At 34.1% G+C, this 19912-nt stretch overlaps 4 protein-coding genes across 4 annotated transcripts; 1 reads left to right on the top strand and 3 right to left on the bottom strand.

Annotated features, from left to right (window-relative positions):
* The first annotated feature begins 169 nt into the window (after positions 1–169).
* LOC131020903 (uncharacterized) lies at positions 170–2046 on the top strand. The gene is made up of 5 exons (XM_057949948.1): positions 170–330; positions 450–546; positions 1119–1197; positions 1306–1387; positions 1677–2046. The coding sequence occupies exons 1-5, from the start codon at positions 298–300 to the stop codon at positions 1815–1817; spliced, it is 432 nt and encodes a 143-aa protein (XP_057805931.1). The 5' UTR covers positions 170–297; the 3' UTR covers positions 1818–2046.
* Positions 2047–3195: 1149 nt separating this feature from the next.
* LOC131020902 (probable 26S proteasome non-ATPase regulatory subunit 3) lies at positions 3196–7680 on the bottom strand. The gene is made up of 10 exons (XM_057949947.1): positions 7427–7680; positions 7241–7328; positions 7032–7125; positions 6520–6710; positions 5904–6041; positions 5674–5810; positions 5452–5506; positions 5264–5374; positions 4326–4565; positions 3196–3971 (listed from the first exon to the last, which is right to left on the bottom strand). Exons 3-10 carry the CDS (start codon positions 7111–7113, stop codon positions 3459–3461), a joined length of 1467 nt encoding a protein of 488 aa, XP_057805930.1. The 5' UTR covers positions 7114–7125; positions 7241–7328; positions 7427–7680; the 3' UTR covers positions 3196–3458.
* Positions 7681–8336: 656 nt separating this feature from the next.
* Positions 8337–11162, bottom strand: LOC131020901 (monooxygenase 2-like). Its single transcript, XM_057949946.1, has 6 exons — positions 10897–11162; positions 10640–10786; positions 10460–10528; positions 9525–9690; positions 9218–9446; positions 8337–9080 (listed from the first exon to the last, which is right to left on the bottom strand). The coding sequence occupies exons 1-6, from the start codon at positions 10959–10961 to the stop codon at positions 8545–8547; spliced, it is 1212 nt and encodes a 403-aa protein (XP_057805929.1). The 5' UTR covers positions 10962–11162; the 3' UTR covers positions 8337–8544.
* A 745-nt stretch (positions 11163–11907) lies between these two features.
* Positions 11908–13941, bottom strand: LOC131020900 (monooxygenase 2-like). The gene is made up of 7 exons (XM_057949945.1): positions 13845–13941; positions 13642–13743; positions 13357–13503; positions 13166–13234; positions 12867–13032; positions 12547–12775; positions 11908–12464 (listed from the first exon to the last, which is right to left on the bottom strand). The coding sequence occupies exons 1-7, from the start codon at positions 13895–13897 to the stop codon at positions 11944–11946; spliced, it is 1287 nt and encodes a 428-aa protein (XP_057805928.1). The 5' UTR covers positions 13898–13941; the 3' UTR covers positions 11908–11943.
* Positions 13942–19912: the final 5971 nt, after the last annotated feature.

The raw sequence follows: 19912 nt of genomic DNA, 5'->3' as shown, positions 1-19912 counted from the left end.
ATTAAAATAATTGAGTGATGGATGGAGGTTTAATTTGTCAAAATGAAATCAAATACATGAATGATTAATTAATTACTGTATTTAATTTCAATATTTCATCTTTCATGAAAAATAAAAAAAGGTATCAAATGCTATAACTTCATAAAATTGAGGGATCATTTCTAGAAATAATCTAAGTTATGGGGGTCAAAAATGTAAACCCTCACAATCCTTGTGGATTAAAAAGCAATTTTTATCTTTGTTGATTCTCTCTCTAAAACAGCGAAGAATCAGAGCTGAAAAATCGCAGCGGAAGCAATGATCGTCTGCCTCGCCGTCGTCGGCCACCAGGTGCGCCTCCGCCCTCCGTCAAATCTGTTTATATGTGCGATTGAGTCTGCTTTGTAGTTCTTCTAATATATAAATGTGAATTGTGATAATATTCGGTTTGCATTTGTTGTGATTTGCAGAATAATCCGTTATACATACAAAGTTTTACTGAATCAGATGATGCGCTCAAGCTTCATCATATAGTCCATTGCTCTCTCGACGTCATCGATGAAAGAGGTAATTTTTTTGGGGGTAGGGGTTTAGATCTTCTTAATTTTGCTTCATTGGATGATTCGTAGATAAACACCAGTGGTGGAGTGAATTAGGTCAAAACTGCTGAAACATAGCTTTTCCTGAATTTCGCATTTCAAGCTGTGAGATCCTGTAATACTGTGATTTTAGAAGCATAAGTGTGAGATCCTTCAAGTATCTTCCAAATCAGTCAAAGTCTTTTCCCATCTTGAAGTTGAAAATAGTTGTATTTGGAGGTGATTTAGGCACATTTGAGGAGATTAATGGATGCACTAGTAATGGAAACTTGTTGATTTCAAAATTAGCAGCTAAGTAAAAGGGAAGATCAGTGTGGGCAAATATCACATTCAATTAGGTTTATCAGTCAAGGATTTGATTGTATGTGGTTTCACTTCGGAGGTGATCCCCGATGGCTTTGAGTCCAAGTTGAGTTTAAACAATTACGTGTATTGCCTTTAATGCTCGATGGGATTTCTAGCCGTAAAGATCATTGTCATGACGTTTTACCTTCAATATCGTGGATTTATGGTTGAACTTCTCTTTGGTGTTTTGACCAGTGAACAACCCCAAAAAGTCCAGCCCAACGATAAACGAGGCATTCCTCGGTCTGCTATATCCAACTGAAAACTACAAAGTGTAAGTACATAAAACCTTGTCTTTAGGTAGGAAACGAAACAATGCATTGTTGTACTTGCTGTCTTGCTCCTATTCTGCTCAGCTGAGCTCCTCATGCAATGTCTGCAGATATGGTTACTTGACCAATACTAAGGTGAAGTTCATATTGGTGACGACAGATCTTGATGTTCGAGATGCAGATGTGAGAAATGTAAGTCTCGTGATAAAACTTGCTGATAACAACTCAGAATATTTTTGTTGCCTCACTGGTCTGCTTCGGGTCATCGGGTGCATTTAGGTCCATAACTGTTATTTGAGGATCATCAACTCCCAAGCATTTTTAGTCTCTACTAATCAATCTCAGAATGTATGTTGTACGTTACTCAATTATTTGAGTTAACCGGTTAAGTCGCAAGCATCTGTTGCTCAACATTCTTGTTATGTTCAGTATCCACAATATGGCACATAACTTGGACTTTTTCCCTTGTAAACTGTCACAGTTTTTCAGGAGGTTCCATGCTGCCTATGTCGATGCGGTCTCAAACCCATTTCACATTCCTGGTAAAAAGATCACATCCAGAACCTTCGCCGAACGAGTCAGCACAATTGTCAAGTCCTTTGGATTGAGTTCAGCAAGCTGAATACTGAACAGAGCTGTGGATCTTTCTCCTTAGCTGAAGCTTTTCATCTTCCCCAAATCGACATTGTAATGTATCTGCTCAATATCACCTCAAGGCCCTCCGTCGACGAATTATAGTTTTTTCTGGTTAAGATTGTGCAATATTCATGTGTTCAATTATGTTCTCTGCCAGAGCTTTAGCACCCATTTTTGTGTTGTGGAGGGTAACTTTTAGACCGTGAGTGCTACTACTTGCTGGAGTAGCAATTTGGTAAACACACTATATCCGATTTGCTGGGTTAAGATTGTGCACTATTATACAGCAATTTAGGATTTGTAAGTGTTGGACCTAGATATTTGCTGCTAATATTTAGGTTATTCAAATGTTAATGAAAAATCTACCTGAGGAGCCGTTTATATTTCATGATTGATAAGATTTATGATTGAGTATTTCTTATTTTAATCGCATCATTTTAGTAGGATATGCATTAAACAAAACTAATTTGAATGATTTAAATTTTAAAGTATGAAAGATAATAAAATATCCCAAAGTTTAATTCATTTTAGTAAATAGGTACATCAAAAGTTTTAAAACATTACAAGTACAAATTTGTGTGATTTTATATACCACCTTCTATAAAACAAAATGATATTAATAAATCTAAGGCTTAATAATTGCTAAGACCATGTTTATCAGCAACCATCCAACCACCCAACCATCCAACCATCTTTAATATTTAATTACTTTCTCTCTCTTCCACATCACTAATATTCATCCAACCCAACCACCTCTATTTTTGTTCATTTATCAATGACCACCCCAACCATCCAACCATTCAACCACAACATAATTTTATAATTATTTTATTATTATTCATTGGAGCTTGGAATATCAGCAAGATTTGGGTAATAGTCTTGGGAGGGATTGAAATTTTGAGAGTTGAAGAAAGAATTATTGTCTCCATCCATTGAAAAATAGAGAAGCAAATAATAGAAGTTATATGTAGAGAGGATAAATGAGAGAATTTGAAGGTGTATTGAAATATACCAAGAGTGGTCTCTATTTATAGAGAATGAAAAAATATAAATTTTGGTATAATTTTTTTATTTTTTTAATATTTTATATAAAAGATATAATGATTTTTATCAATTATCTAAATAAAATTCACTCTACCAATAATATTATTACAAGTGTCATGACATCAATACATTAAATTTGAAGAGAGAGAGAGACCAAGGGAGGTCCGATTTTTATGTTGGTCGACCACCTCTTTGTGACCACTTTGAATTGTTTTTTTTTTTTTTCCACAAGAGGTCGACCAGGTCCCTCAAATTCTACCCGATAAACATGGTCTAAGTGGCAAGCCTCCCTCCGTGCAAAAAGCAAAACATCACTTACATAAATATCAAGGTATGCAATTTCATTGAACGATACACAGAATGTATTTTTGAAAAAAATAAATGTGGATAAACTTGCATTTCAACCATGTTCAACATTGACAATGGAGTTCTTCGCTGTTCAATGAATCAAAGTGCATGCACAAATTTGAATGGTAGTAGCCTCCATCAGTGACAGTGTGAGGAACATCATCGTACGAAGATCTGACAACCACGGCACGACACGAGAGAGAATCCTAGAGTGCACAGATGCAAAGACTTGTCATCAGAATTCGTCGTCATCCTCCTCAGCAATATGTTTAGCAAGTTCTTGCTCTTGCTGCTGTCTCTCCCTCCTCTTCTCTGCGCTCTCCTTTTCTTTATCGGAATTTGGTGGGAATCGAAGAGCCCGCACCGCTTCATTGTGCATATTGAGGCAGAAAGCAATCCTGGAGTTGAATGCAATTTGAGGCTCATTTGTTGAGTATATATCACCAGTTTCTTTTGATATCATCCATCCACTAGTGTGGTCTATTGTGGCATCAATTGCACCATCTCTAATTGCTTTGGACACAATACTTTCAGCGTCAGCAACAGGATTTGGAGAATCCAATCTCAACTTCTTAGCAACATCGGCAAGAGAAATCCTGGAGTATGAGATGCTGATGTTGCGTAAACCAGTCCTAATCACGTTGTGACGAAGCCTGACAATTAAATTGTTGGTTCCGTCAGAGCTGAAGGTGCTCGAGAACTTCTCAGCCACTGTCTTGAACAGCTCCAAATCTCCTATTCGAACAGCCTGAAATAAACATTAGAATGGTAAACCCAGATGAGTTAGTTATGCTAAATTGCTTTCGAGAAACACTATGGTCTTAAATTATTTACTGATAGGAGGTCTAGGAACCCAAGAAAGATAAGGGAAAACGGGTACCACAGGGCCTGCTGATTCAGAATTTGTTTACGAAAAAAGATGTATAAAATTGAACACTTCGGAACAACTGTTGCATCAGCTTATCTTAAGAGCATGCAATTTAGTGTGCACTTAATGAGATTATCTAAGAAATGCAGAATTATTGCATAAGCATTTCCATTTGGAATATTTAAGCCAAAGAAAAACTTAGAATGATGAGGAAAAGCTAAAGAAACAACTCACATTTGTGAGCTCAAAGTATGGCCTCAGAGCTTTTTCCATTCCTTTCTGCATGAAAACAGTTCTTTCCGGAATCTCTCCGAGCAGCAATCGCACAATCACAGCCCACTTGTTGCACAGAATTCGGAAACCCAGAGCAGAAACCGGCGCTTTTCTTGCAGCTTGAAGGAGAGACTCTTTGGCATCAGTATATTCTAGCTGAATTGTCCTGATTTTTCCAAGGTAGAATAGGTATCGGCAGAACTACACAGTAAACAGCCAAGATTGGAACAGTAAGACCATAATAGTAAAAACTAAAGTCAAGCATAAAAAAAAAGTAAAAACATGCTAACGCTTGAAAGAAAAACCTAAAGCAATAAAACAGAACTTAATTCTACCTATTTCATTATTGATATCCAACATTAGTGTTTCTCATTTAGAAAACCATCAGAGGAAAATCTTAAGGCTCTTATAGTATAGATAACATAAATTATGATTAGCATGACTTCAACCGCCACTAGTTATCTCGAAGTAAAGAAATCTATTAAGCTTAGCCAGAATTGTTCTTAAATCTATTGGGATCTATGAAATTCTAGTTTCTCTTAACTTTTAAAGAAATTGCAAAAATATAGCTCGAACTGCACAAAGACATACAATGTGCAAATCATGTAACTCCCACATGTCCTCTTTGCATTATGGTTTTCTGCTAAACATATTTCATTTGATGTTCTGGTAAGAAAGAGCTATTTTGGATGACAAACTCAATGATATCAAGTCAAAAGTGTAAAAAGTAAATCCCTAAATTAATACTTCTACTGAACAAATTTTACTTGGTGTTCTGGAAAAACTATAAATTTCGGATGACAAATCCAGAATGATATCAAGTCAAAAGTGTAGAAAGTAAATCCCTGGTCCAATGTTAATAGACATTAAACTATTCAAGCATAGCCATAAAGAATTGCCTGCTGATTCGAGTGAGCCTCAAAACGAGGAGCCTTAGATCTTAATTTCTCCGCTTGATCATATAAGTTGTAATGGAGATAATTCCTCAGCAACAGATTCAGAAGTGTCTCCTGCATTTTATGATGTTATCAATCATGAGAAAGTTGATGCCATAACACATTAATAGTTAGCTCAGTTACAAACAAACCTGCCCCAGCTCATCATGACGCAAAGTAGCAGTACGATGCAAAGCAAGCAAGATGCTGTCAATAAATGAAAGTTAATATCAGATAACGGCATGCTGATTTCATAACATTCAGGCTCCTTTATTCCTTAATCATAAGTTGATTCCAAAATGTTAGTATTTTGCAGTAGCAGCTTTAAGATTCTGCAAGAAAAAAAATTCAAACTAGCAGAAACAACAGCATACCCTCGTATTTCAGCAAGGTCACCAGTAAGTTCATAGCTCAAAGAGTAGTAAAAGTAGAGCCTGGATGCCAGGACATCAATAGTCCGCCTGTTGAGGTTCTTTATGCGTGCAATACTAGCTGAAGAACAAGCCTTAGCCTGATGGTAACACAAAATTGCCAATGGGTCAACATGAATACGGGCATCTATCATAATGCAAGCCTTTCTAGTATCTTAATCATCAGGACAGACCTCATTGTATTTCTTCTGATCAATCAAAAATATTAGGACAAGCAAATAGCAATAGATCTCGATTTCTGGTAAAGAGTGCTTTGATGGAGCTTGAGTAGCAGATGCTCCTATATCCACTTCCATATCTTGCTCATCCTCCTGCAACATCAGTTGATAAAGATAATTGAGTTTACATACATGCATTATATCTTCCACTTCCAAATCATTTTGATTAAACAAGTGGCAGAGCATGAAATGCCAAGTGATCCATGTCATGGTTTTCCTAGACAAGAGTGATAGATACTATTTCGACATTTACAACAACTAGAGTAAGACAGACGAAATCCAGATGCAATAGAATCAATACAAGATGCACCATCATTCTTTCAGAAATCTTGTCACATAGTAGTTGTGGAAGTACAAGCTTTAGTACATCTAATATTGCGTTAAAAGCATAACAAGATAGACTATAAAAATAGCTGCTAGCAGAAATGGAAACTCAAAATGATTTATTTACTGCATGTCTGCATGAAAACTATAAATAAATTATACAGACTTCATGATTGAGCTAATGAATTTAAACAATAACTTTGCCATAAAAGTTGAAAAAATTATCCGGAAGGTCCGATTTACTCACTTTAGGAATATAAGATGCCAAGCGAGAATGCACTTCAGACCCGGGGGCAAATGCAGAATTAAGGAATGCAGAAAGCACAGACACATTTAGCTTCTTCCTTAGCTGAATTGTCCACCGGATAGCCCTCATAATCCTCCGAACCTCACGTGTGTAAGCCCCCGTCTCAATCAAAGCAGCTATGTCCTTCAATTCTAACATAAACAAACCAAATGTAATATTATAGAAACCTAAATAGCCCAAGCCTTCACTCCCTGATCCAATCAAAGTGGAAAACAAAAGTAGAGAAAGAGAAGCAAAAACTATCCCTATATCTTCCTCCATGCATCCATCGATCAGAAGCCCAAACAGTTGCAACACCCAGTTCTCTCTCTCTCTCTCTCTCTCTCTCTCTCTCTCTCTCTCTCACACACACACACACACACACACCCCAAAATCCAAGTACAAATTATATCATCATCAAACAAATCCCTTGAAAACACTATAGATTCATCACATGTTAATTAAGTACTCACGCTCAAGAGTGGAAGTCGAAGTCGACGAGACGGAATTGGCTGGGGCCGGCTGTTGCTCCTTCATCTCAACATCTTGAGTCATTTTCGCCAAAATCTGAGAAAAAAAAGCAAACATGATCGACAGATAAAATACTGAAATGAAAGCTGGAAAATCCATTTTTTTTTAAAATCTTCCTAGCGCAGATTTACTAGAACTGATAAAATTTTACCTGAAATTGAGTGTAATAGTGATCCTTGAGATAAAGAACACTGATGTGACGGATGGGAAAAAGCTAGGGTTCCGATTACTTTCTTTAGCTGCAAGTCAGAATACAAAATGAATACTTCCCAAAATCACAAAGAGAAAAGAGGAAATTCGCTGCGGAGGATTAAAAAGCGGGAGATTGAGACACAACCTGAGATTCGATTATTTCCTTGAGAATTTCAAAAGAAAATGAAAAAAAACCCTAAAATTATTGCAGGGCTTGTTGGGATTGGGGGATCTTTTTCTCCAACTCGTAAACAAATGTAGAATAGACTGAATAACCGAAGTTTCGAAATCTGAAGCGTGAAGAGTGACGACGGAGGGCATATTTGTCATTCTATTCATTTTTTACTAATATTTCATTTTCCTTTTTCTTGAGCAAGAATTCAAATTCATACTCTCTCCCTCTCATATTTTAGTATCCAATTGATAATAACACGAATTTTAATAAAAATAATAATGTATTGTAAATATAATAAGAATAATGAAAGTGTTGAAAGGATTAAAGTGGGATAAATGCTCCACTTTTAATAAAAATATAAATGAATACAGAAATATAGACGACAAAAATAGAAATATGAATATTAAAAGATAAGACAAAGAGAGTATGATACAGATTATTATCTCCTTTTTATCTTTTTTAGTATAAATATAATAATTCCCCTTTCAACTTGTGAATTGTGATGACTTGATCCAATTTTAAAAATTGTTACACTAAAAGAAAAGAAAAACACGCTCACACTCTCTAACTTTCTAGGTGACTCGAACCCCCAACCTATTTGTTGGAGGAGAAGCGTCTTACCAACAGACTGCGCTTCATCGTCCGTGATGATTCGATCCATATTCTTATAGTTTGAAAGAAAAACATTTTATTAATTAAACTGTGTTTTATTATTATTATAAATATCTCTTTTTTTTTACTATTAAAAGGATTGCAATGAAAGTAAAAATATTTGTGAAATTAGATAATTAATTAAGAGGGTGTTGATTACTCTTAATTAAATTGGTTTGGATTGAAATGGTTCAAAGTTATTCGAAATTATATTTGTCATGATGTGGCATTGTTCGAAAATTAAGTATCAAACTATATTCATTCGATCGAACGATTTATCATCATACAAATATTCAAACAACAAAACTCATTAATCAATAATGATTACTCCTAAAAACAATACACCTATTGACCAAAACAAACACTACATAAATACCAATCACCCACATTTATTTATGAAGCAACTCACACACATCATATTTCATCCCTACACATTTTCAAGAAACAAGAAGCTTCCCACAATCAAACTTAGCCTTCTCCAAGAGAAGCCCAGCCAAGAACTTAGCCATCAACTTATCCCTCACAAAACGCATCACGCCGCCGTCGCTCTGCTGCATCACACCCACGAAATACGCCGTCGCCACGAGATCAAAGCTCCTCCATCTCCTCCCCCTCGCGAACTCCCCGAGCGCCTCGCGGATTCTCCGACACTCCTCCTCGTGATCTCCACCTTCACCCGCCTTGAAGGCCCCCGCCAGGAGCTTGGCCAAGACGACGCTCTCCTCCAGAGCAGAGCAGCCACCTTGGCCCAAGTCGGGCGTCATGGGATGCAACGCGTCGCCAATGACGCACACGTTGTCTCTGGCTATCTCCCCCCACAGCAACTCCCACGGCCGCCGGAATCTCAACGGCGCACACACCATGTTTTCCAACTCACTCTTCTCGAAAACCTGCTTGATCTCGTCGGGGACTTTGCCGAGTTTGCTCAGCATGAATTGCTTCAACCTCGCTGGATCCTCCAATATCTCCTTCTCTATATGTAAATCAATTCAGAGTTGAAAACTATACATAGGATATGATTATAATAAACATATAAAGTTACTGCAATTACCAAAGCTCTCACAATTTTCACAATAAGAAGTTGTTATGTATACATATATATATACATACCTTGGGATGAAGGAGTAAAGGTTGAACCCCAGTAAACTCTATGATCATCACAAGGGACTACACCAAACCTAATACCCTTTCCGAAGAACTGCATGATGCGCGGCTTGAAACCGTGGCCCTCCTCGAAATGCACGATGCCCCTGATGCCGCATCGCGCAGTAAACGAGGGCTTGCTGAAGCCTAGGAACTTGGAAACCACAGAGTTCACTCCATCACATCCAATCAGAACCTAGCAAGAAGCACCACATCACATTATTATCAAATCTTGCCAAATGAGGATATATGCCTCATTGCAGTTTAGTTTTACCTTAGCTTTTAGGAGAGTTCCATCAGCAAGATGAATGGAGTTGACGCCATCTTGGCTCTCAATATGAACCACCTTGGAGGAGTATCTGATCACACCCCTTGGCAGCTCACTCTCCAGTGTTTCCAGCATTTCTTTTCGAATCACACACCGAGCTTCTCGATCAACACTGCATATATATATATATATATATAGGGAGAAGATCAATGAGAATGGACAAATGTGGTGAGAAATGAGAATGAATACATAAGCCAGTATATATCTTGCATAAGTTGGTTGTAATGACTGCATAATGAAATTCAATTAATTAGATAAAATTCGCTCCCTTCAGGATTTGAACCCAGGTAAAAATGTATGCAGTATTATACTGCAGCTTATGCAACACTAAGTATTCTTATTTCTTACAAAAGATAGCATTTTTAGTATACCTCAACCCTATATACATATATATTTCAATAATGCACTTTATCACAGATACTTTCATGTCTGTCTCTATTGTTAAGCAGTCCAAGCACCAGCTGTAGTATGTATGTAAGAAGATATATAAGTTTGTTTCCTAAGCTAAAGAATTAAGAGGGTGTTTGGCAAAGCTTATTTTAGAGACTTTATAAGCTTCAACATCTTATGTAAAGATTTAGATGGTGTTTGACTAAGCTTATTTTAGAAGCTTACAAGCTTCAATAGCTTATAAGATGGTTCAAGTGCTTAAAACACGCATAAGTTCGAGCTTATAAGTTGTCAAAATATTTGAATAACTGAGTTTATAAGCTAGAGTGAGAATTTTGAGCTATCGAGAGAAAAAATTGTAATGAAAATAACAATTGGCCATATAATTGAATAATTTTTGTAAAATGATTGTTGCATAATTGTTTAAGAGCTTATTTTGTCAAAATGCTTCTTAACAGCTGATAAACTCCTAAACAGTATCCAAAACTTACTTCGAATCCGAAGTTGCCAAAGTCCCCTCCGATGTTATAACTCCAGAATCAACAGAGGTAGTCACTACTCTGCAAATGAGAATGCGTGCCTTGAATGAGCAAAAATCTTCATAAATAACAATGTATAATGAAGCATTAAGCTAACAAGTTGGAAAATTAAACCTCAGCGCATAGATTTACCCTGTAATTCTTGTGTGTTTGGCACGAAGGATTTCGCCTACGCCAATGGCGTCTAGCGCCCTCCAACCATTAGGCCAGATTCCGAGGGCAAATCCTGTGGTTCTGATATTATCAGCTGATTCCAAAACTAAGCTTCGGATCCCCAATCTACGATGCCACATTTAAAAAAAAAAAAAAGTGATGAGCAGAACGTGTTCGATGAAATGCCTGAACGATGATCATGCGAAGAATCGTAGTTTTGATGGAAATCAAATTACCTGTGTAGTGACAGAGATGTCGCGAGACCAGCAATTCCAGCGCCAACAATCACTACGTCTTCCATTGTTCAATTCGATTTGATTTTGATTCATTTCTGTGCGTAGCCTTTAAATACTAGCTAGCAGCGGAAGATGAGATGAAGCTCAGGTGCGAATAATCTTCTGGTGAAGAAGATTGAAAATGGGGAAATGCAGAGCACTTGAATTTGTTTTGAATTGAATATTCAAAAGCTTGAAGCTTTGTTTTCCATCTAATGCACACATGAAGACTGTGAAATGCAGTCAAAGCGAAACAGAAAAAAATATTCAGAAGAGGAGGAAAAGAAAACTACGTAATAGGGAAAGAGAAACTAATGATTTGACAATTAATTTTATTTTATTTGATTTTGCTGCAATGGTTTGGCAATTATTAAAGTAACTAGATGAAAGTATATCATTTGAATATTATATAAAAAATATAAGTATAATTAAAAATACCATAATTTAAGATAAATATATTTTAGTTTAATATAAAAATAATAAAGAATAATTAATATTAATAAAAAATGATATTGTGAAAAAAGAAAACAATATAAATTAAAAGATAATTAAAAAAAATAGATTTATTCAAAAAAAAGAGGAGAGAGAATTTTCTTAACTTTTAATCTTTAAATAAATATAATTTTTATATTTTAAATCCAATATTTACATAACATATATCAAATTAAAGCTCTTATCACGATCTTTAGTTTGATATGCATATCAAATATTTTATAATTAGTTGAATTTCACAATTTTTAAAAAGAAATAAAACAAAAAAATAAGAAGTTAAATAAAAAGAAAAAGAAAAATGATGGAGGGACAATAAATTTTTATTTTTTTAGAATTACTGCTCACGTAGATTAAGTGACACGAACCCTCCATCTATTACTTGAAGAAAAACGTCTTATCAACTAAGTTGTGTTTCGTGTCTTCTTAACAAGTGCTACAAGACATGAAAAACAAGATATAAACATTTAAGTGGCACAATATAAACATCTACTTACATTTGATACTTAGAAATCATAATCAACAAAGATCCCCACAATCAAAACAAGCTTTCTTCAACACAACTCCAGCCATGAACTTAGCCATAAACTTATCCCTCAAAAACTGCACCAACAGCCCATCACCCTGCTGCATGACACCCACAACATACGAAGTACTAATCAGATCGAAGCATCTCCATCGCCTCTCCCTCGCCAGCTTCTCCAGCGCCTCTGGGATTGCACGATGCTCGTTGCCTCCATCGCTCCCCTTCAACGCCCCGCCCAAGAGTCTGGCCAAAACGACACTGTCCTCTAGAGCACAGCAGCCGCCCTGGGCTATGTCGGGTGTCATAGGATGCAAGGCATCGCCAAGGACACAAACGTTGTCTTTGCTTATGTTCCCCCATAGCATCTGCCACGGATACCTGAACCTCAAAGGCGCACACACCATGTTTCCCAGCTCGGTTTCCTCGAATACTCGCCTGATCTCATCAGATACCTTGCCCAGCTTGCTGAGTATGAACAGCTTCAACTTGGCCGGATCCTCCACCATCTCTTTCTCTGCACCATTTTTCGCAACGAACATAAGCACACACAATGTGAAACGGTACAGTTAGAGACTAGGAAAGAAAGATATGAGCACCTTGAGATGAAGGACTAAAGGTGAAAAACCAGTAAACACTATAATCATCACAGGGGATCACACCAAATCTAACACCCTTCCCAAAGAACTGCATCAACTTTGGCTCGAAAGCATGCCCATCCTTAAAATACACGAAGCCCCTAACAGCTTCTCGACCAGCATAAGCCGGTTTACTAAAGCCTAGGAACTTGGACACCACAGAGTTCACTCCATCACATCCAATCAAGACCTATTCAAAGCCAAGAACTCAATGACACTTAACAGTAAACACAAACTAATTAACTACTCGAGCAAGCATTCTTGTTATCTGCACTAACTACCTTAGTTTTCAGGACAGTTCCATCGGATAGATGAATAGATTCGACACGATCCTCACTTTGTATATGAACCACCTTGGAGGAGTACCTGATTATACCTCTTGGAAGTTCATTTTCTAGTGTTTCCAGCAGCACTCTCCGATTCACACACCGAGACTCCAGATCATCCCTAAATGCAGTCATACATAGTCACAATCATGTATTAGACAGTGAAGAAATTCAATCTTTTACTATACACACTAATTTTTATATGAAGTTACCTCTATTTGGAAAATATCACGAAATTGCAGTGCTGCACTTACTGTGAATTCGAAGCCCTAAATGGTAGCTCAGCAGTCTGAATCCCAGAGTTAACCGATGTAGTCACAATTCTGCAAAACAAGGCCTAATCAACTACTTTGAAGGTAAACACTTCGGAAATATCAATGAATCACAGTGAAAATCACACAACTGATCTAAATTTAAATGAAAAAAAGGAACAAATCGACGTTACCTGCTAATTTTGTGGTGTTTTGCGCGAAGTATGTCGCCTACGCCAATAGCATCCAGTGCCCTCCAACCATTTGCTAAAATTCCTAAAGCAAATCCCGAAGTTCTCAAGCTATCTGCTGACTCCACAACTACGCTTCGAATTCCCAATCTACGATTATCAAACAGCAACAGTCTTAAAAAGTTTAGCTCATAATCATGAAGCGGATCAGTTTCAGCAGCATACATGTTCGATGAAATGTCTGGATCTCGATTGAAAGATTTTTGAGAGGGAATTTTTTGAGGATACCTGTGCAGCCCTAAAGATGTTGCGAGACCTGCAATTCCAGCTCCAACAATCACTATCTCTTGCTCTTCCATTCCAAATTTGGTTCCCGCGCTTCGAAGGAATCTGTGATTTGATTATAGAACTGTAAAAACAGAAAATTAAGTAGTAATCGAGTAGATGATGAGGATGAAACTTGTGACGACAGCCAATGCGCAAATACATACAAAATTGTATATGTAGATATAGTCATCAGTTGCAGCAACTTGCAGACTTGCATTCATTGCTCAAGAAGATAAAGCTTTGCGACAAAAGTCCCACCAAAATATTCTCAATATAATTATTAATAACGATAACGATTAAATTAATTATTATTAATTACATTTTATATTTAAATTAATTAACTAACCTATTTTTGATCAATAATTCTATTTGGACAAAATATATTCGAACAAAAAATGGTTAAATAATTTTAAAAATATATTTATTGAATTTTTTTTATTTAAAATAAAAAACAATTTAGATATTTTTAATTTTTTTCCCGTATTTTATTTTTTGTAATTTTTAAATATTTTCTAATTTTTATTAATTTTAAAATTGTAATTTTTAAATATTTTCTAATTTTTATTAATTTTAAAATTACAAAAAAATAATATAATGATTAAAAAATTATAGACAAAATTATAATGCGGAGAAAATAATAAAATTAAAAAAAATTAAGTTTAAATCAAAAACTTTTTTAAAAAATTAATTTTAAAAAATATTTAATACTTATTTTTTTATTCGAACTAATTTTGTCCAAATAGGAGCAGCTCTTTTGTTACATGACTCATTTTGTTTTGTGGAATAGCAAAAATTAACTAATGCCATTTCAACAAACATTCCATTTAACTGATTTGGGCCTGAAATTAATGATAATGGGCTGAAACGAAGGGATATTCTTTATTCATTTTATTAGCGGCCCGATCCGATTTATAGTCAATTGGGCCACATATTTGTTGGCCGGCAAAAATTGGTCCAGCCCGTCATAATAATAATAATAATAATAATAATAATAATAATAATAATAATAATAATAATAATAATAATAATAATAATAATAATAATAATAAGCTAAAAAAATCAATAATAATAACAATAATTTTTTATAAATTTTTTATTTTACTCCTTAAATACATTTTTTATTTTACTCCTTAATTAAAAAGATAATAATAATAATAATAATAATAAGCTAAAAAAATAAAAAATAATAACAATAATTTTTTATAAATTTATTATTTTACTCCTTAATTAAAAAGAAGTTGAACAGGCGAAAGTCCAGAAAAAAATAGAAAACACAGAGATTAACAAGAGCAAATTTAGTTGAACAAGGGAGATGGCCGTTGGATTCCGCCTCGCGGCGGCCTTCTTCGCCTTGACGTCGACTTCTCCTTCCACGATGTTAATGGAGCTGCTGGTGTAGGATTTCTGGTGCGTGACTGGACAGGCTCGTTGATCGCTGCAGCGGCGCATCGTGTAGGGAGAACGGAGACTATTTTGATGGGAGAGCTGCAGGCTATGCTCCTGGGTATTGGTTTCTGCCTTGAACAAGATCTTGGTCCGATTGTGCTTTACTCTGATTCCATGTTGGCTATTCACGCGGTCCATGAAGATTATAAGGGTATGGATTCTTTAAGTGATGAGTTGTTTGAGGCTTTTGCGGCTGCTAAAGATAGGATTGTTGTGGATTTTCGGCATGTTCGCCGTGAGGCGAATAGAGCCGCTCATAGTCTAGCGAATTTCGCTGCTTGGTCTGATGGTGTAATGATCTGGAAGCAAGGTTTCCCCGCCTGGCTTACAGATATTGTTCATCGTGATTTGAAATAAGATTGTTCCGTGGTTTTCTCCTCAAAAAAAAAAACAAGAGCAAATTTAGGTTTAAAAAAAACAAACAAGAGAAAATTTAGCTTATTTATTATCATTGAAAATACCCAAATTTAACACTTCGAAAATGTTGAATTTACTGCAAATTTAAAAGATTGCAGTAGTATTGAAACGTATCAAAACACTTATATGAGATTAATATATTATTTTATTATTCTGTCAATCATAAAGAAACATAAAACGTATTGTCTGAAAAAAAAAAAAAAAAAAAAACATAAAATATGGATATCATACTTCACACAAGGCATGAATCAAATTGGCTACATGGTACAACATAAATATGTGCAATTATTAATAATTTATTCACGCGGAAATCCTATTATTGCAGTATTGCTTCAATTCAACTTCAATTAATAGAAAATTATTGTAATATGCTTATAGAAGCAATGACCTATTTCACTTCGAAAAGGACCCACATTTAATTTTAGATTCACCGTTGATTTGCATTGTCGCAGACTCAGTGAGAAATAAATTACTATTAATTATAAAATGATTCGTTGATTGCATATTTTGTCAACACTTTGACGAAAATCCTTCCGGTTTGAGTAGTTTTTGACATTTAATAGAATTTATTAATTGCATAATACTCCCTATAATACATGTGATACTACACGTCATTATTTTAATATATATATATATATAGTGATTTAAATGAAATATTATGTACTCAATCCAATTTTATATATATGTCGTTCTAGTCATTTGCACATTTTCTAATAAAAAATAATAGATTCATATTAATCTCATTTAATGATAATTTTCTCTTATGGTGAAGCATAAATGAGAAGCAGTTAATTAATGTCTCTTTAATTAACGATGTTAATCGTGGAATATAAAAATACAATGACACATAATATGAAATTATGAATATATAAAATAGGAGGGAGTATTTTTTTTTTGGGGGGAAAAAATGATGAATCCATAAAAGTAAAACTTTCGCCACCATGAAATTCAAATCTTAAACCACGAAGTCATTCAACAATGTGATGAATACATCTTAAATATTTACGATTTATAAGGGCTAAAAATAATTTTTATTTTATATGGCATAGATGTTTATGCACTCATTCGAAGCACTCCCTGTATATTTGTCGTAGGACTCTTATACCAATGCGTGAAGTGTGTATATGTGTACACACATATCATGTAAAATGAGTTCATTGTAAATATTATGAGTTCAAATATGAAAAAATATGAATTTAAAAAACTGAAATTTTCTTTACCTACTAGATTTGAATCCTAAACTTATGAACCATGAATTCATTCAGTAAAATTATGAATACGATATAGACATCACGATCTAAGTGTTGTAATTTGTAAATGGTTCATATTTTATACGTACAATAAATAGTTAGACTCATTTGAACCACTCCATATATATATATATATATATATATATATATATATATATATATATATATATATAGGGAGAGGTTCAAGAAAGAACCATAAATAAAAGAAGACCGGAGAACCATTTTCAGCCATTCGATCATCAAGATCTACGGTGGATGCATCATCTTGTTGGATGAATGCAGATCCTGGGTTCGAATCCTGAAGGGAGCATTTTTTTTTATTTTTTTAGTGCATTAATTTTAACAGCGAATACATTAATTTTTACAGTGGATGCATTAGATTTGATGGTTCTCCCGTTCTCACAAATAATATAGTTCTCTCTAGAACTACACCCTATATATATATATATATATATATATATATATATATATATATATATATATATATATATATAGTGAAATAGAGATAAATGATATTCTATATAACTACGGTAGTCACAATTCACGTTTAGTCCATATTAGTATTATTTTCTTTTAGTTTCAAATATTTATTTCGATTACAATACTTATTGACATAATTAATTAGATATATAAAAAAAACCAATACGTCTCTACCATATAACTAGATACAATCATACGCGCTTACACGATTTCAAGCATTTTTTTTTTAATAAAAAAAAAGAACTCTAAATTAATATCTTTTTTTATAGGGAAACTCTAAATTAATATCTTGATTGGTATATATTTGTCTTTCCTTCTTCATGGCCGTCAAAGAATGAACCTTCTTTAATATAAAAAATAATCAATAAAATAATAAGAAGAAAAAGGTCTTACGATTGATATTGAAGTTTAGTATGGTAAAGTGTATCTATCATCGATGAATCGAGTGCAAAGAAGTTGGAGCATTTGATAATTACTCCAAAACGGTCAAACAATGACACTATAATAGAGATTGGAATAAAATTGATTCAAATGTTTAGATAACACCTGCAAATATTTGATTTGTAGTATAATTAATTAATTAGATGTTGAAGTATATCAAAATCAAATATGAGCCAAAAAGTAGTTTGTCCACCTTGTTGACTTTGTGAGCGAGGCATAATAATGCATGAAACTCATCAAATTTATCATTCTTGGGAAGGCTCTAACCACATATATATTACTTGATTCAAAATCATAATCTTATTTTTCAAAGCGTCGTGATCTTCGTGGTTTAGTGGTTACGTTGTAAAGATAGTCTTACGTTGGTGAATCCTATTTTTTTTATAAAAAAAAAAAAAAAAATTGTGCATTCCGGCTAGAATCAGAGACGGTTTTGGACCGATGTGAGATGGACGACTATACAAAATTCTTGAAAAATAAGGGTATCGGAAAATATTTGATTGTGCATTTTAGCTACAATCAAAGACGATTTTGAGCCGATATGAGGTGGACGATTACACAATTCTTGAAAAATGAGGGTATCCAAAAATATTTGGACACACACACACACACACATATATATATATATATATATATATATTGATAAATTAATTAATGATTAAGTGAATAAATTTTAAAATTGCGCCATTATAGAGTCGAATACAAGACATTTGATCTTAGACATTAACTACTATACAGTTAGATCAACACACACACACTCTCTCTCTCTCTCTTTACACTAGTTGTGCCCCCGCGCTATGCGCGGAACAACATATTGTGACAAAAATAATCTAAATTTTAAATAATTTAATATTTATTATTTGAATGTATACAAATGTGCGACTTATCTTTTATAATTTAACTTTTATAAGAAGTAATTATAAATTGATAAAATTAGAAGTAATCAAATGCTTATACGCTTTGATGAATGCATCATTACCAAATTGCAATGGTCAATGTCAATATTTTTGAAACATTGATTCAACAATTATACCCTTGAGAACTATTCCCACAACTAAAAAAATGAAACAAAAAACTAATGTACAGTGTCTTTTTAACACAAGAAAATTATGTCTATTATACTAAAGGAAAGTAGTCTGTCAAAATTCTCCCGCCTAAACACATTTGGACAAAATAGTCTTTTCATATTTCTCTCAAAAATTGATGGCCATGTCTTTTCATCTGTCCAGAATTTTTTAGTTTTTATGCAAGACTATCTCCTCCCTTTCTTCTCCATCTTCTCTGCCGCCTCATCTCTCATTCCGACTCAGTCTGCAGCTACTCCACCTTCCGATCTACAGAAAGATCACTCCGGTGAACTTATTAAATTCGACGTCTTCACCACCGACCTGATGGATGAGAGGAGATGACTTCTCATTCACTGAAGATAAAATCAGGAACATCGGCGATTCATCTGGCTCAAATAAAAGGTTTGAAAAATCACCAATAATGGCTTCTCTTTCTCCCTCTATTTGCTTTGTTGGTGTTAATGGGTTGTTTATGTTTATTGTTAGATGACATTTGAACCGAAGAGATCCCCAATTTCTCCAATAAAAATAAGAAATTATAGTGTGATGACTTCCTACCTATTTTTGAACTATACCCCACCACTTATATACTGTATTAAAAAAATAACTTGTAATTTGAAATCAATTTCAAATTATTATTTTTTAATTCTTTTTTCTTTTTATTTTTTAACATATATTTTTTTTTCGTAATATCAAATTTTATAATTGTGAATTCTTTTTTATTTTTTTATTTTTTCAATATTTAATTCAACCATATTCAATTAAAAATAATTTATATTATATTTATAAGTATGATAATTGAATTAATATATTAATTTTATATAAATATAAAAAAAATAAAATATTTTTATGTGCACAGTGCCTGCATCACCGTAAAACAAAGTGTGGGAATTGTGTTTGTATGTGAATTCCACGAAGTTTTAACTGATTCTCGAAAACTTCATCTGTCTTTACAAAAAGTAAAAATAAATAAATAAATCTCTACTGTTTATCCCCTGATTCTTCACAAAAATCCAAAACATAAAGCCAAGGCCTCACAAATACAGATGTGGACAGTGTAATTTGAAAAGTAAAAATGCATTTTATGTACAATATTTATAATTTTTTTAATGTATTTAATGTGAAAAGCTA

The sequence above is a fragment of the Salvia miltiorrhiza genome, chromosome 4 (genome assembly GCF_028751815.1).
Source record: "Salvia miltiorrhiza cultivar Shanhuang (shh) chromosome 4, IMPLAD_Smil_shh, whole genome shotgun sequence".
Lineage (NCBI taxonomy): Eukaryota > Viridiplantae > Streptophyta > Magnoliopsida > Lamiales > Lamiaceae > Salvia > Salvia miltiorrhiza.
This window is presented reverse-complemented; position numbering and strand designations above follow the sequence as displayed.

Bases quoted from the DNA above. Each gene is read 5' to 3' on its own strand.
- LOC131020901 (XM_057949946.1), bottom strand. From the start codon at position 10,961: ATGGAAGACGTAGTGATTGTTGGCGCTGGAATTGCTGGTCTCGCGACA. The intron at 9,447-9,524 runs GTAAAACTAAAC...GCTTCTTGCTAG, and splicing joins GAACTCTCCTAAAAGCTAAG to GTTCTGATTGGATGTGATGG. The intron at 9,081-9,217 runs GTATGTATATAT...ATTTACATATAG, and splicing joins CTTTACTCCTTCATCCCAAG to AGAAGGAGATATTGGAGGAT.
- LOC131020903 (XM_057949948.1), top strand. From the start codon at position 298: ATGATCGTCTGCCTCGCCGTCGTCGGCCACCAG. The intron at 331-449 runs GTGCGCCTCCGC...TGTGATTTGCAG, and splicing joins TCGCCGTCGTCGGCCACCAG to AATAATCCGTTATACATACA. The intron at 1,198-1,305 runs GTAAGTACATAA...CAATGTCTGCAG, and splicing joins CCAACTGAAAACTACAAAGT to ATATGGTTACTTGACCAATA.
- LOC131020900 (XM_057949945.1), bottom strand. From the start codon at position 13,897: ATGCAAGTCTGCAAGTTGCTGCAACTGATGACTATATCTACATATACA. The intron at 13,235-13,356 runs GTAACGTCGATT...CTTGTTTTGCAG, and splicing joins AAACACCACAAAATTAGCAG to AATTGTGACTACATCGGTTA. The intron at 12,776-12,866 runs GTAGTTAGTGCA...GGCTTTGAATAG, and splicing joins GAACTGTCCTGAAAACTAAG to GTCTTGATTGGATGTGATGG.
- LOC131020902 (XM_057949947.1), bottom strand. From the start codon at position 7,113: ATGACTCAAGATGTTGAGATGAAGGAGCAACAGCCGGCCCCAGCCAAT. The intron at 6,711-7,031 runs GTGAGTACTTAA...TGTTTATGTTAG, and splicing joins TTCGACTTCCACTCTTGAGC to AATTGAAGGACATAGCTGCT. The intron at 3,972-4,325 runs GTGAGTTGTTTC...TGTTTATTTCAG, and splicing joins CATACTTTGAGCTCACAAAT to GCTGTTCGAATAGGAGATTT.